Source organism: Alligator mississippiensis, chromosome 1, assembly GCF_030867095.1.
Source record: "Alligator mississippiensis isolate rAllMis1 chromosome 1, rAllMis1, whole genome shotgun sequence".
NCBI lineage: Eukaryota > Metazoa > Chordata > Crocodylia > Alligatoridae > Alligator > Alligator mississippiensis.
In genome coordinates this window covers 94,814,654-94,829,543 of record NC_081824.1, presented here as the reverse complement: position 1 = coordinate 94,829,543, position 14,890 = coordinate 94,814,654, and the positions used below count along the sequence as shown (strand labels likewise).

Sequence of the window (14,890 nt, the reverse complement as noted above, 5' to 3'; positions counted from 1 at the left end):
TTGTAAACAGCCACTAGATTCCCCCCTCATCCTTCTCTTGTGGAGGCTGAACAGATTTAGTTCCCTTAGGCTCTCCTCATAGGGCCACCCCTGATTATGCAGGTGACCCTCCTCTTCACCCTCTCTATGTTGTCCACATTCCTCCTGAAGCATGGTGCCCAGAACTGGCCGCAGTACTCCAACTGCGGCCTGACCAGCATTGCATAGAGGGGGAGGATCACCTCCTTGGACCTGCTTGAGATGCATCTGTGGATGCATGACAAGGTACAGTTGGCCTTCCTGACCGCGTCCCACACTGTCGGCCCATGTTCATTTTGGTACCAGTAATGACTCCAAGATCCTTTTCTGCCCCTGCACTGACGAGAAGGGAGTTCCCCAGCCTGTAGGTATGCTGCTGGTTCTTCCGCCCCAGGTGCAGTACCCTGCACTTGTCAGTGTTGAAACCCATCCTGTTCTCATCTGCCCACCCCTGTAACCTGTCTAGGTCCGATTACAGCCTATTCCTCCCTTCTAGCATGCCCATTTCTCCCCACATCTTAGTGTCATCTGCGAATTTGAACAGGGTGCTTTTTACCCCCTCGTTGTCAATGGGCAGGCAGTTCTGGGCACGCACAGTACAAGTGAGGTACCAAAGGAGATTAAATGGTTTCGGAATGTTCTTTTATTACAATTTAGGACTTTGATGCCTAAAATATGACTAAATCCCATGTTAGGTACCTACTGGTAAAGCCTTTTTAATTTAGCCTTTAGTCTCCCTGTGCCTTTAGTCTCCATTCTCCCACCTGTAATACAGGGGTAACAGTACTTCTCAGCCACACAGTAGAGCTGTGAGAATAGACGTGTTAAATATAGTGAAATGAGTTTTCTTAGCCCATATTTGAAGGAGAGGAAATGCTGAAACTTTCATGGAGATTTTTCTCCCAGGTAGGCTTGAATTAAATTGGTTTTAAAAAGACAATTTAAAACTACCTAACTAAAAATCCCATTTCTTCACAGTTGTTCAGGTTTTGTTCTCCTGTTATCACTTCTTCAGTAATCAAGAGAGTGGTCTCTCCAGCAGAGAGCAGACCACATTTCAGATATATGACAGGCTCAAAAGCCCCTTTCAAAGCAAAAAATCCCCATAAAAGAAAACCACCAATGAAACAAACACATTCTTTCAGATCTTACACTTTATGAACAAGCAAAAAGTAGACACATGCAGTTATTTTCCCTTTGCAGATCATATTTAAAAATAATTTATTCTGGCAGTTCAATATAGTTTGTACAGAACGGTATAAGTTCTTAGAAAACTTCAGTTTGATAAACAACCATGGGAAGAAGCACTGAGGTTTAAAACAGGTATAAATTTCTTGGAGGAAATTTCCCATCTTTTACTTTAATGTATTGTCCAAGAAATGCAAGCTCTATCATCATTCTGGATAAATAGCTAGATTGTTTTTTTCATAGCAAGACTTTTGGCACCGTCTCCCAGGAAATTCTCGAAAATAAGCTAAGGGAAAACAAGAAGCTAAGTGAGCTACAACATGTGAAGTGAGCTACAGCTCACAAAAGCTTGTGCTAAATATATACACATGTACATACACACACACACACACACACACACGCATATATATATATACACATGGGCAACTGGTGCTTCCCAAGTCAGGGAGAGCACTTGCCCCCTCCCCCGACTGGACCGGACAGGGGGTGGTCCCCCCACAGCCGATCCCGCAAGCCGGGGGGGGGCTGCAGCCTATCCTGCCAACCAAGGGGACAGTCCCCCCATGGTGGCCAATCCTGCCAACCCGCAACTGGCAGCAGTGTGCTGCTGGCACCTCCGGGTTGGCAAGATTGGCCGCGGGGAGACTGCTTCTCCTGGTGCATTCCCCAGCCGGTGCTTTCAGGGGGGCACAAGCGCTTTCGCCTGCCCCCCCTACCCGGAAACCCTGGCTGACAGAGAGTGCACCAGAGCTCTCAGGGGGTGTACGTGCACCCCTGTGCACTCCCTACACATCACCACTGCATATGTACACACACATTGGTTAGTTTATAACAGAAGTTCCCAAACTTTTTCTTACTGTGTACCCCCTTCCAGACTTACCGGCTGCCCACATACACTGACCAGCATATTTTAACTCCTTAAATGCCAGTTATTAGAAGAAGGGTGGTTTGTACCCAAAAGCCTGCAAATAGTTTTTCCAATTATTTTAGTGATCTAATAAAAGAGATCATATTTACCCAAAGAACCTTGTCTGCCAGTTATAATGAAAATGAAAATTACCATTAGGGGGTGCGCAGGAGAAATTGCATAGAAATGTCTTGCACACATCCCAGGGGTACCATACCACAGTTTGGGAACCCCTGATCTATAAGGTGTAAATCTACCCTTGCTGTCTACTTGGCCTCAGACTGACACAGCTAGTTGTGTCCGTCTGGAGTCAGTTAGAAAGTCGGGTATGCATGCACCTCGGTGCACTGACTAAATAAGATACAGATATACACATACTGGTTACACATATATCTTATTTAGGGGTGCAGCTTGTAGCCATGCTGGTGTAAAGACATAGGCAGACAAGGTTCTTTGAGTAAATCCAATCTCTTATTAGACCAACTAAACTAGTTGGAAAAAATCCTTCTTTCCAAGCTTTCGGGCACAAACACCCTTCTTCAGGCTGCGGAAGCGGCTGCAGTTGGTCTGCGCTCTCAGTCTGTAATGGCTATCTGTATCTACCTACCACGCAGATTCAGAAAAATGCCCTGTTGCACGGCTGCCCTCGCGCTCCCCCGCCCGACGGCTCCGCAGCAGCACAGGGCGCCGGGCAAGGCTCTAAGCTCCGCCTCCTTCCCCACCACCAAAGGTGCCCCACCCACCTCCTGTCTCATTTTGCGCGTTGCCTCCTGGGAGTTGTAGTTTACGGACGGCCCAGCGGCCGGAGCCATTGGCTTCTCCCGCTGTTGCCCCGCCCATTCCTAGTACTCATTGGCTCCGGCGTCTCAGCTGTTATTGGCTCATAGCCACGTCTGTCATCGTGGCGATCCCTCCTCCCCCGGGGCGGGTGGGGTTGTCCCCCCCCCCCCCCCCTCTCTCTCTCTCTCTCTCTCTCTCTCTCTCTCTCTCTCGCGGGGGTCAGGCGCGGGGTACGATGGCGGCGGGGCGCTGGGACGGGCTGCGCAGCCGGGATGTGGCCGCCCGGGCGCTCGCGCTGGAGAGCCTGGGGCAGAGCGTGTTGCGCGAGGCGGCGGCCGCCCGCGCTCCGGCGGAGGAGCCCGCGGCGGCAGCGGCGCCTGAGGGACACGGGCACGGGCTGGCACAGGAGCTGGCGCGGCTGCTGATGCTGTCCCGGCGCTGCCCCTTCCCCGACGTGCGCCAGCGCTGCGAGGCCATCCTGGGCGGCGTGCAGGTGAGGCCCCGCGTGCACACCTTCACACGTACATGCACACGCACAAGCAGGTGCGTGCACACCTCTAAGCACGTGTACGTGCACAGCCAGGTGTATGCATGCATGCATGTGGACATGCACAAGCAGGTGCATGAACATGAGTGCACACTTGTGCACATGCACGAGCAGGTGTACATGCGCACACATTTGTGCAGATGCACACACACCCATTCGTGCACACAAGCAGGTGCATGCACACACATTCGTGCACACTTTTTGTAGCAAGCACGTGTGTATATGTGCAAGCAGGTGCATGTACATATGTGTGTACATTTGTGCACACAAGCATCTGTATGTGCAGAAGCAGGCACATGCACACAGGTGCACATGCACACAGGTGCATACATATGTGCTCATATGCACATGTGTACATGTATGCCCCCAGTTACCCAGGCACTGCATGGGGGCAGGCACCATGCTTTGTAATGCCAGCCTGTTTCCACTGTGGCTTGTGGGCAAGGGTCAGGGGCTCGATGTTGGGGCACCGGGCCTGGGGCTGCATTGCTCAGGGCTGCAAATGCACCAGCGCAGTCTGAGCAGTAAAGGCTCTGGGTTTGCAGCTGGCTGTGGACACAGGTGGCCTGGGGAAGCTTGGGGTTGGGTGGGGCAGTGGCTCCCTGCATATTAACATAGAGACTCTCAGCCTAGGTGCTGCCATGCCCCTGTGGCTGCCTGGAGATCCTTCCTGAGGTGCCTTAGGGGTGCCACACAATGTCGGCGTGTAGGCAAGATTTGTAAGAGAAACCTAGAGATTTCCTGTGAGAACCCGTAACCCTGAAACTGCTCTGCCCTGCTGCGGGCTGGCTGAGTTCTCTGCACCAGAAGAACGGCTCTGTTGTCTTTCTCTGTAATTAAAAACCCAAGTGGAAGCTCAAACTGGCATTTTTGGAGGTTGCCTCGAGTTTCACGAGGTGGAGAATCACTAGTTTATCCCATGACCTGTCTCCCATACAAATGCCACCCTGCAGCAAACCTTCCCCAACCCCGTGAGTAGCCTCCCAAGCTGACCTTTCCCATGGTCTCCTTGCCTGCCAGCTTTGGAAAGAAAGCAGTGCATATGGACATGTGCACATTTGAAGCCTTTCAAAAGTGGGGCTTATAGAGAAGTAGGACTGGAAGGGGACCACAAGAAGTGATCTAGTCCACCTCCCTGCCTGAGGAAAGATCATCCCTATCAAAACCATCCCATACACATCTATAGTCTAACCTCTTACCAAAATCTGTCAGTCGTGACAACATAAGACATAACACCTTCATCTTATTCTGAACTCTGAAGCAGCTCATCTAACTGCCCAAGGCAGAAATGTAGCAAAATGGCTCCAACTTCAATACTGCTTCAGCCAGGGTTAAAGCTGGATCAGCTTTGTTACATTTGAATGGCTCCTTGCTTGTGGGTTAGAACCCATAAGGGTTGGAACACAACAGCTGCGTGTACTCCCCATCAGCTGCTCCCCTTTTGGAAACTCCAAATGTACGTCATACCCTGGGATACAGTAGTGAAGTGAGCCTGGAACCTAGATCTCCTGGCTTCCAGTGGCCTGCTTTCCTCCTTCGCTTTCCTAATTTATGGCTACAAGGAGAGAATAGGTGTCAACTTTTTTTTGTTTAATTGATTCCAGTTTTGTTCTGTTACTGTTTTATATTAGACTCAAAGTGACTCTGCAGATTGGAGGGAGAGGGAAGTTTTCTCTGCTGAAAAAGTTTACAAGGTTATGTTTACTGGCAGCTTGATCTGTGTTGTGCATATACACTAATTGATTCTGTCATATGGACCATTTTTTGGCGCGCGCTCTGTGTGAATGTGTATTTATGCATATTAAAGCAATATTTTGGCAATCAGAATGATGATAACTTCAGGATGTGCATTAGCAATTTGTCCTCTGTTTAATTCTTAAATAGTAAGCTGTTAATAATTTTTATTACGTGTCTTTGGATCAGTGAACCTTTTATTGGGGAACTTTGGAGCATAGTGGTTCGTGAGTGTGAGCTTTCATTTCTACAGTTGGTCCACAGTTATGTTGGCTATAAACAAAGGGTCTGAATTTTTGTTCTGTTTCTGCTTGTTATGGGGGCAGGGGGGAGATGGAAAATCTGAGTTTTGTCAGTCCTTGAAAACAGCTACCAAATATTTGAGAGAGAACGTTGAGGGGAAAAAAAATTAATATCATGCAAACTTAAATGATTAACTTGGTGGCAATGCCTGTAGGTTTTATTACATTTCTGAATCTCCAAAAATAAATTCTGCTAACATAATCTTCCTGGATGAACAACAGTGAATCTTGCATCAAAACGGGATAATACTTTTGGGTGAAAATTTTATTTGCAGTTTTTTAGAACAGGATTTCTGGGAAACTTTGATAATTTCTTCCACTAACACCCCCCCCCCCATGAAATTAAAGAAAATAAATCTTGTCCAGTACTAAGCATTGTTTTGACTGAAGTCGTGCCATTGGCAACATTCTGCAATAAAGACGAGAGATAAAGGGAAATACTTGATGAAACGTCATTAACATGTAGAAGATTATTAGTGGTGTAGAGGTAAATGGCTTTGAGAGTAAAAAAAAAATTAATATTTTATATGAATAACATCTAGTTGAGTAAATTAAATTTGGTTTGTTTTCTTCTCACAGTTTAGGAGGCAAAATAACCACTGGTTCTTAATTTACTCAATAATCTTTTGTTGTATATTACTACACAATAAGGGAGTCATTTTATACAAAGATCATTTTCAAATACAGTGGACTCGGAGCTATTTAAGTTTCTCTTTTTGCTTCCAATTAATAATGTCCTTGACAGGGATCCTGTTAAAGAAGTTGCTATTTTAAAGTTAAATTCTTGTTAACAAGTCTAAAAGTTGCATGCAAGATGTTAATTGTGATATTATTTATGTACTTGCAGGAGGCATGTTGGAACATGGGATTTTTTTTTCTGTATTCTATTCTAAAACTTCCAGTTTTGCTGAAATCATTAAGCAGAAAACTCAGAAGAAAGAAGCCCTTTTGGGATGTATACAAACTTTAATATTAGCTGCACCTAAATCTCGGCAAGAATGAACTTTGAGAACTGGATGCATGTTCAGCAAAATGAGAGTGTTTCTTTTCTGCTTAAAACTGACTTAAGAGTTGGGTTATAAAGCAGCATTTCTCAGTCTTTCCAGGCTCATGACCCTGCTTCCAGTGCAAGCCCAACATTTTCATTTACATTTCCGTTAGGCTTGTTACCCTAAGCTAGGGGAATGTTAAAAAGTAACATATTCAATATAACTGAAACTATTCTGGAGTATTTTCATTTAAAATGCTGCTGTTTAAAATACTGAACAATGGGACAATGTGAATCAGATTTGCATTTGAAGATGTTTTATGCACTATTCCATTTTATCTTGTGTGTTCTTTTCAGTGAACGAATTTTTTAATATAGTTTTTCAATTGGTTTACTTTGGTTATAGTGACTTGGATATAGTCACTGCATTGCTTATAGTGACTTGCACTGTTCTAATGAACTTCTTTGGGGAAACTAATGTGTGCTGTTTTCTTTGGTTCTGAAAAAAGACTATTTACCAGAAATACTGGAGTGCAGTTGCTTTTCCCCTCTGAGTCTGGGGTAAAGAGAATGCTTGCACGCCATCTTATGGGTGGGGAGTAGAGACAAAAGGAATGCATGTGATCTCTGCATTCTGGCTGCTCAGATGTACTGATGCAGAGAATAAATAACAGTAGGAACGTTTTGGAGTGGGGAGATTCCCTTACTTACCTAGATTCCTGTATGGTACCTGGTAACTGAAGGAAACTGGTAATGGAGGTGGGTAGTTGCTAACAGAACCTTTCAAAGCTTTCCTAGTCCCTTGCACAGAACCTGGGAATTAGAGGTATGTGCAGCTGTCTCCCCAGATCTTGGGATGCAGTGCGGAAACTCCCTCCATTCAGACCCAGGAAAGGAAGCCAAGCATCTAAAAGCAGCTGGAATTGGTATTTTGCCCTCTTGATGTTCCACAGTTTATATAACTGATAGATATTTGGCCAGAAAGGTTATCTCAAATTCCACTGAACAGCAGACTCGGGGTGGAGGGTTGGAGAAACAACTTGTTCACCTTTTCCATTACTTTGGTAGGTTTCTCCTCTGCTTATTTTTTTTCCATTCTTATTTTGTTTGAAGATCTGGTACAGCTGAATTGCTTAATACCTTATGAGCAAGCTGGGTTAGTGAGAAAGTGACACTTCTGGATGGGCTCATTGGATGTCAAGAAAATTAGCTCAGGGAACAGGATGCTGGAATGGAATTCTGGAGACTCGGGTTCTGTTCCCAGCTGTTTCACTTGCCTGTGGTGTAATTTTAGTCGAACCGTTTTACATCTTCATGCCAGTCTCTCCATTTCAGGTTAGGGGAAATGATGCTTCATCAAATGCCACAATGCTTAGGTGAAAGTTTAGCAAAAAAGTTAAACTAAATAAGATGTCCCAAAGGAAAATGCCATTGGCATTTGGATAGTTTAACTGATGTTGAGTACTATTTTGGGTGAAATATTTTCATGGTTTTCTCGTTGATAAAACATAGCGGGACCATCCCTCTGAGATTTTTAGTCTGTTTAGCATGGATTTGTTTATGTATTTTTCTCCTTTCCAGGGCTAAATACAACCCATCTGAGAAATGCTAATCTGCTTATAGATCAAACATGTAAAAATATAGCTTCTGTTTGCACCATTTAGTAAATGAGCATATATGTATTTTTCTGAATTCTCTTCTACCAGGCCACACTGGAGGTATTTTTCTACTCTTTTTCTAATTGTTTAGTATGGAAGGGGATTTGTTCTTCTGCTATTAGGTCCTTTCCTCAAAAGTCATATTACCATTTGATCCATATAACTAGTTCAGAAAGTGTTTGGGTACTCTAAGTACTGACAATAATATAAATACCTATTCAAAACACTGAAGATAGGAATTGACAAACCTAAATGAGAGAGCTTGTTTTTTTAGGCTGGCAGAGCGTGCAGGTATTATGAAGTTATTGATCTTGACATCCATGGGGAAGGGAAGCTTTCAAACCCCTGCCAACTGGGGGAGGCTGCTTAGTGAGAGACAACATTTCTTATTCACTAGACCTATCATCACATTTCTTGGGCATTAAGGAAGACAAAAGCCTCTTGCGTTACAGTCCTAGGGAATGTTTTCTTGCGTAAGAGAGATAATTAGTGATAAAAAAAAAATCCGCTAAATTTGCTGGGTGGCCCTGTTGCTGCTGTTCTCTATGCCTCCCTGCTGCTGCTCCCCATGTCCACCCCTGTTGCACTGCCTGCCTGGGCACCCTGGCTCACCCTTAGGTCCCTGGCTGTGTGGTCCCCTGCTGCACTGAAGGCTTCATGAGTACTGCAGACTGCACGATCCTGCCCACCCCAGGCAGAGGCAGGGAGCCCTCAGCTGCTGCTGTAGTCAGTATAATGGGAAAAGCTATGGCCTGACAGGAGCCTGGTGGCTGCAATTCCACCCTTTGGGAGCTGCATGCAGCCTGCTGGCTACCAGTTGAACAGCTCTGTCCTAAATGGAAAAGCAAATCTTGTAGCAGGTGGGTAATAGCCAAAGTGCTGTTCCTCCTGTGCACTACTACATAGACTAGTCATGCTTTAAGGTATGTGCTATGTCCCAAACTCCTGAGTTTCATTGTATGGCGATTAGTTACTTCAAGCACATGACAGAAGACTGGCCTGTCTCCTTCTCCAGCCCTTGCTGTCATTTCCAGCTCACCCTTTGTCTTCCTGTCCATTATACTATTGGCATTTTAGGAACAGTTAGCACATAAAGAATTCTTCTTCAGCTTCATTCATACCTGTATAGCACATGCAGCTGCTTAGATGCTTCATTCATAATGTAGCCTGAAGTGTTTGTTAAACTAGGCCCTATTTCCATCACTCATTTGGGCTCTCCTCTTTCTCTCTGTGTTTTTCCAGGCCTTAGCCTATTATCCTGTCTTTCAGAGGTTTAGATGTAGGTGATCTTCAGGTTCAATTCTACCCCCTCCCCCTGGTTGTCTTCAGGGGTTTGTAGCCCACTTGTTGAGGAACATTGCTCTAGTGGTTTATGTTGCCAGGCTACTTCAGTATAGAACCGATTCACAGTTGTAATATCTTTTTGAATAGAATAAAGATATTTTAGGAAGCTTTATTTAGAATACCTCCAAATATTGGTTATCAGTACTCCTTCCAGTGCGGCTATGTGATGTACTGCCATAACTACCTATGCCAAACTTCTACCATGTTTTTTGTATAACAGTCATCACTTGGTAAGCTGGTTTTGACTAATTTTACCAATAGGTTTGAAGGGCAGTCTGTTTTATAAAGCAGTTTGCTGTTTAAACAGTTGTGAGCTCCTTACAGTTGCAACCTTTGTATACAAAACAAGTGGTGGAGGAACTTCCTCTATATTGTTAATCGAAGTCAAGAAACATCTTCTGGGTTCTTAGAAGTGAAGAAAAGTGAATAAAATGGTAAGCAAAGTCTTTCTTTATCTCTTATTTGTCTAATTCAGTATTTCTGAACATATTTAGACTCAAGACACCCCTCATTAGACTCAAAGCGGTTTTCACTCATTGTCTGACTGCAGAAAAATAATAGAGCATTTCTTCTGTGCTAGAGAACTCAGACCACAACAGGTCAGAATGTTTTTAATACTATGGATTTTTATTTGAGATCTCTGGATTTTTCTTGTGAATCATGTTTGCACACCTAATAGTGCTAACGTTGCGTGACAACTTGCAACACCCTTGAAAGGAACTCAAGGAACCCCTGTGTGCCATAGCCCCTGGATGAAAATCATTCATCTAATTATTGCTGAGGTGAGCTATTGAAGAATGTTTTCAATAGATGAAAAGAAGACCATGAACATTTCTCTTCAGTTTTCAAGACGGTAAAGCAGTTTTATTTAAAGTTAATATTGTGAGTCTGTAGAATCAGAAATGCTTATTTGGTTCCTAAATTATTTGAAATGTGTTAAGATGAAATCTTCAGTACTGGGAAATATTGTAACAGATTACAAAAGGGCATGTGGATCAGTATTAAAAAAATGAACAAACCTGACTTGTAAGTTTTACCTTGAACATGTTAGCTCTTTGGATGAGCAGTCATCACAACTTTCCTAGAACTTTGTTTTTCTTAATTCTTATCATGGAGTAGAGTCATTTAGTACACTTTGTGAATAATGCTGTCCTTCTGATCTGTTGAGCTGGGGAAAGCTATCAGAAGATAAACTTGCAGCACTTTCATTCCTTGCATCCATGAATTTGAGACTGTTAGCCCAATTTAAAAAATGTGGACACAAGTGTGTAGTGCTAGGCCTTATTTGTATGCGAACACAAAAATAGGTATTCTGCACACAACAGTGCCTTGTCTGCCTCTCTGTCTCTTTATTTACTATGCAGGTACTCTTATTTTTAAATTCTTAAAGTGCTCAATCTCCCAGATTAAATATATAAAATGATACCTTTTCATAGGTACTGGATTCCAATAGCTTGTTTAAAAAGGAAGTTAAATTGGGCTGTTGTCACAGAAGTACTAGCAAAGTGGGTATTTTTTAAGCTCCTGACTCTTCCGGCCTGTCAAGCCTGTAGCCCTTGTTACGAAGGTAGTGGAAAAGTACTGATTCTGGCTCAGTAGCTAAGAGTATATCATTGTGGGCTGGAAAAATAGTGGATGAGGTTTGCTTTGCTTTCCTGTGGATACTAAATGTTCTAAATGTCCAAAAATATGGTGTAGTGTTACATGTGTTCCAGTAAATTGTTTACAATTCAGAAAGAAATAAGATTCAGCTCTCTTTCTAGAAGGTAAGCCACATATGCAAGCCTTCACATGGGCTCCAGAGAGACATTGAAAAAGTTGTGTACTTCCGTATTTATAATTCTCCCTATACATTCAGAAACCTCACAAACATCTCCTGTGAGAACTGAGATACTATAATTGCTTTATGGTGTTAGGCTGACAGAGCAGATAATTAATTCTGTTCCAACTTGGTACATAATATGCAAAGTCTTTCTCCAGCTCTGCATGAAAACTGAACATGCCTTTTTGCACATCCTGTAGGGTTCTTGTGGACCTGAAGCATAAATGTCAGGATTGTCTGTCAGGGCCTCAGTCTTGTTGACAAACATTGGAGCAAGGCTTATATTAAAATTAAAAATATTTTAATAATATATTATTTTAATGATGTAATCACTATTTTTGTGCATTTAAAAAGCCATGCTATGATACAAGCATGGTATGGACACACTTAGGTATAGTATGACACACTTGGTTTAGAAAGCCATGCCCTTGCGTAGGTGATCATTTTATACCTTGTATATGGAAGGCTGAATGGAAATCAGTAGGGTGCTCCCAGTTATATGTCTTTTCTGATAGATGGTATTTTGATGCTATTTGTGGCTCTGATTAGCCATGAGTTTGGTAAACACTATGCTGCAAAATGTTTTTGATTAAACTCTCCCTGCCCAATTTTACTAGGCTGCTGTTTGAGCCTGTTGAATTTTTAAGTATCAGTTCTTTGATTGTTCAGTAATTACTTTAGTTTGAGATCTTGCAAACTATAGAAAGGCAAGAAATCTCCAGTATGTAAAAACTGTTCAGGGAATGAACAAATATAGGAGTGGAAATTTTAAATAAATCCCATAATGTTACTACTACAGAACTTATCTGAAAACTTTGCATCGCAGCCTCTTGTGCTTCTACTGTTGCTGTTCTGGTATAACGTAACTCTCTTACCCTAACGTAGGCAGTTGGCCAAAAGTATGTTCTGTTTGCAGATTTAAAGAATGATTCCCCCCCCCCCCCCAATTATGCTCTAGATTTGCATTGCCCAGAGAGGAAAAATGAGACAAAAATCTGTTCATCCCTATTTGGAGCCCTTTGGGCCTCTCTGTCCTTGTGAATATACAATAAATGCCAAGATCCCTTGTTCTGAAGTGGGGCAAGTAATTGGCAGTTGACACAAGTGCTTGGTTTCCAAAGTTTACCACATGGTTAAGATGGTCTAAGTACTGAAAGCTTCTTAATCCTGGCCTGAAAGAGGATCAATTTAAATTTTAAAGGATAGTTTGAGAATGTTGTATTTGTTATAGGAAAGACTTGAAAACAGCATATAGTAAACTCTGGCTAACTCCCCTGTGGAAGAATTCACCACTGTGGCTTGATTTTCTGTCGTTCTAATTCCCAGTAAGTACCACTGCCATTCTTGGTAAGTATCACTACTGGATTATTTGCCACTTATATGCATTTCCTTTGGAGGGGTAAATTAACCAGAGTTTGCTATAGTTTAGGTTTAAACTACTTGTTTGCTGTCAGGCTTATAAGCTTAAGCAATTCAAGAAGAAACTCATATATAAATAGTGTTCCAAATTAATTCTGGCACTTATATTACTGGTATTTCATTCCAGTGTATAGAAGATGAGGCCAATTGGAAATTCTTGTCTGGCCTTTAGGAATTTTACCAGTGTTTTTGTTTGTTTGTTTGTTTTTGTTTTGTTTTGTTTTTGTTTTTTTTAACTATCCAGGAAGTTGCAATTCTACTTGACTGATATTTGCCAGTATCTCAGTGGAAGAGAATGTGTGAATTGGAGTAGCTGGGAAATGTCTGATATTTTGTCTCTTGTTTCATGTCTCTTTCTGTTCAAGGGAGTTGGTGCTACCTCCTAAAATGAAGTTTTTTTCAACTTCAACTTTACACTGTCAACAACAAAAACATTCTAATGCCAGTATTTCAAGAATCCTGTATCTATAAGGTGATATCTAGTCAACCTTTTCCTTGCCTTCTACATATTTGAAATATAAACCTAGACCATTACATTATAAATGGCAGCATCTGATGATTATGTTTCTCTTCCTCCGCTTGCAAACAGGTGGTTGTAGAACAAGTGTGAAGATGGCTGGAGCAGATGTGTACATGTGTTCTAAATAGTCTTTTACACATACTTTTTGTATGGATGCTGGGAACAGCCATCATCACTTTACTTATGCTGTAGATCAGTGGTGCCCAACCATTCAACCCTGTGGGCCAGATGAGTGATGTGGCCCCGGCCCTGCATGCCTGGCCGTATAATCTAGACCACAATACTTGGAAATTCAGTGGTGGCAAAGTAGTGGCAGGATTAATTGCCATTGTTACCTTGCTGCCAGATTTCTGGATCTGTGTGGAGCCCTGCAGCCTGGAGGTTGAACATCACTGTGGTAGAGAAACTGGTCCATCCAAGAGTTGTATCCTAATTTTTGGCAGTAGACAAATGGAATCCCCCAACTTCACTCTGCTTCTGCAACACAATTTGCTTAATGAGTTTACACACTTCATAACCAAGGGGAAGAGCTTATGCCTCAGGGGAGGGTATTTCCTGAAGAACTTTTGAGATTCCCTAAGATGCTATGGCTATACATCTGTCAGGTCTGTGTCTCAAATTTAGCTGCAAGTGAATAGTAGATACCCCTAAATAGTTGATGTGGTCACTGGATATTGGTGTTTGCTCAAAAGAAATACAGTCGATAACCTCCTCCCTTCCCAGTGTATTTCAGTAATAAAATAATCTTTCTTTCTTTTCTTGAATTTGTGACATTCACTATATTTGTTAGAAGTATGAAGACAAATTAAAGGAAAACATGCCTTGCATCAAAAGTTTATAGCTCATCTCTAAATATTAATTTTATCTTTTTAGTTTTGGGAGATCACAGTATAGTTTAGTCACAAATGTCCTCTTTACGGTTTGCAGTTAAGATAGAATATCCCATAACTTAGTACATTAGAAGCTGTTTCACTTCTCTTCAAACAGGTAACCCAAGGTGCCTGTAGACGCGCAGGACACCTGCTCTGACATGCTGTAATTACTCGATTAATTGGCAGGAGCACTTTAAGTAAAACTTGTTCAATGACTTCTAGTTAAAGTGTCCCTGCTGCCATTTTGAAACATGAGATGCTGAATATACAAGACACTGTGGATATTTTAATTACAGTGGCTCCTGATAGCCACTGTAATTAAAGTGCTCCTTGCCCTCACCTGCACCCCCAGAGCACGTGTGAAGATGCCTGCAGTCTTCATGCAGGTTTCCAGTAGAGTCTTTGTAAGGGTGAGCTATACCATCTGAGAACACTTCTCTGAAGTCAGTTTACAAAGATAAGAAGTTGTCAAGGATTTAGCAGATTAGGGAGTCCTGCTTATTCATAGAATCATAGAAATTAAGGGACCTTGAAAGACTGAGTCCAACCCGCTTTTTGCTTTGAAAGAATGGAGAGCTTTCTTTCCTTATTGGCATTTGAGTAAAATAATCTGCTTAGCACTCATCAGGAAGACCAGAAGGCAGCTTGTCATAACTGCAGGTTTAATCTTGGCCTGTAATTGGGTTTTAGCTGAGACCTCCATACCATTCCCCCACACAGCTTTTAAACCTGGTTTTATATATGTTGTGAACCTGAGCTTGTTTACCTTGCTGGGGTATCAGCTACTACCA

The 14,890-nt window shown here is 42.6% G+C and overlaps 1 protein-coding gene and 1 long non-coding RNA gene across 4 annotated transcripts in view; one reads left to right on the top strand and one right to left on the bottom strand.

Annotated features, from left to right (window-relative positions):
* Nucleotides 1-1,204: 1,204 nt before the first annotated feature.
* LOC132252156 (uncharacterized) lies at nucleotides 1,205-2,820 on the bottom strand. The gene is made up of 2 exons (XR_009463974.1): nucleotides 2,721-2,820; nucleotides 1,205-1,492 (listed from the first exon to the last, which is right to left on the bottom strand). It is a non-coding gene; the product is annotated as an uncharacterized LOC132252156 (long non-coding RNA).
* Nucleotides 2,821-3,077: 257 nt separating this feature from the next.
* Nucleotides 3,078-14,890, top strand: part of SESN1 (sestrin 1) — a 126,755-nt gene continuing 114,942 nt past the window's right edge. The window contains exon 1 of one of the 3 annotated variants that reach the window (XM_014605834.3): nucleotides 3,078-3,386. In XM_014605834.3, the coding sequence (XP_014461320.2) occupies nucleotides 3,129-3,386 (258 nt within the window). In that variant the 5' untranslated portion in view covers nucleotides 3,078-3,128. The remainder of the gene's footprint in view (nucleotides 3,387-14,890) is intronic. The other 2 variants (XM_059732727.1, XM_059732733.1) reach the window with 2 other exon arrangements.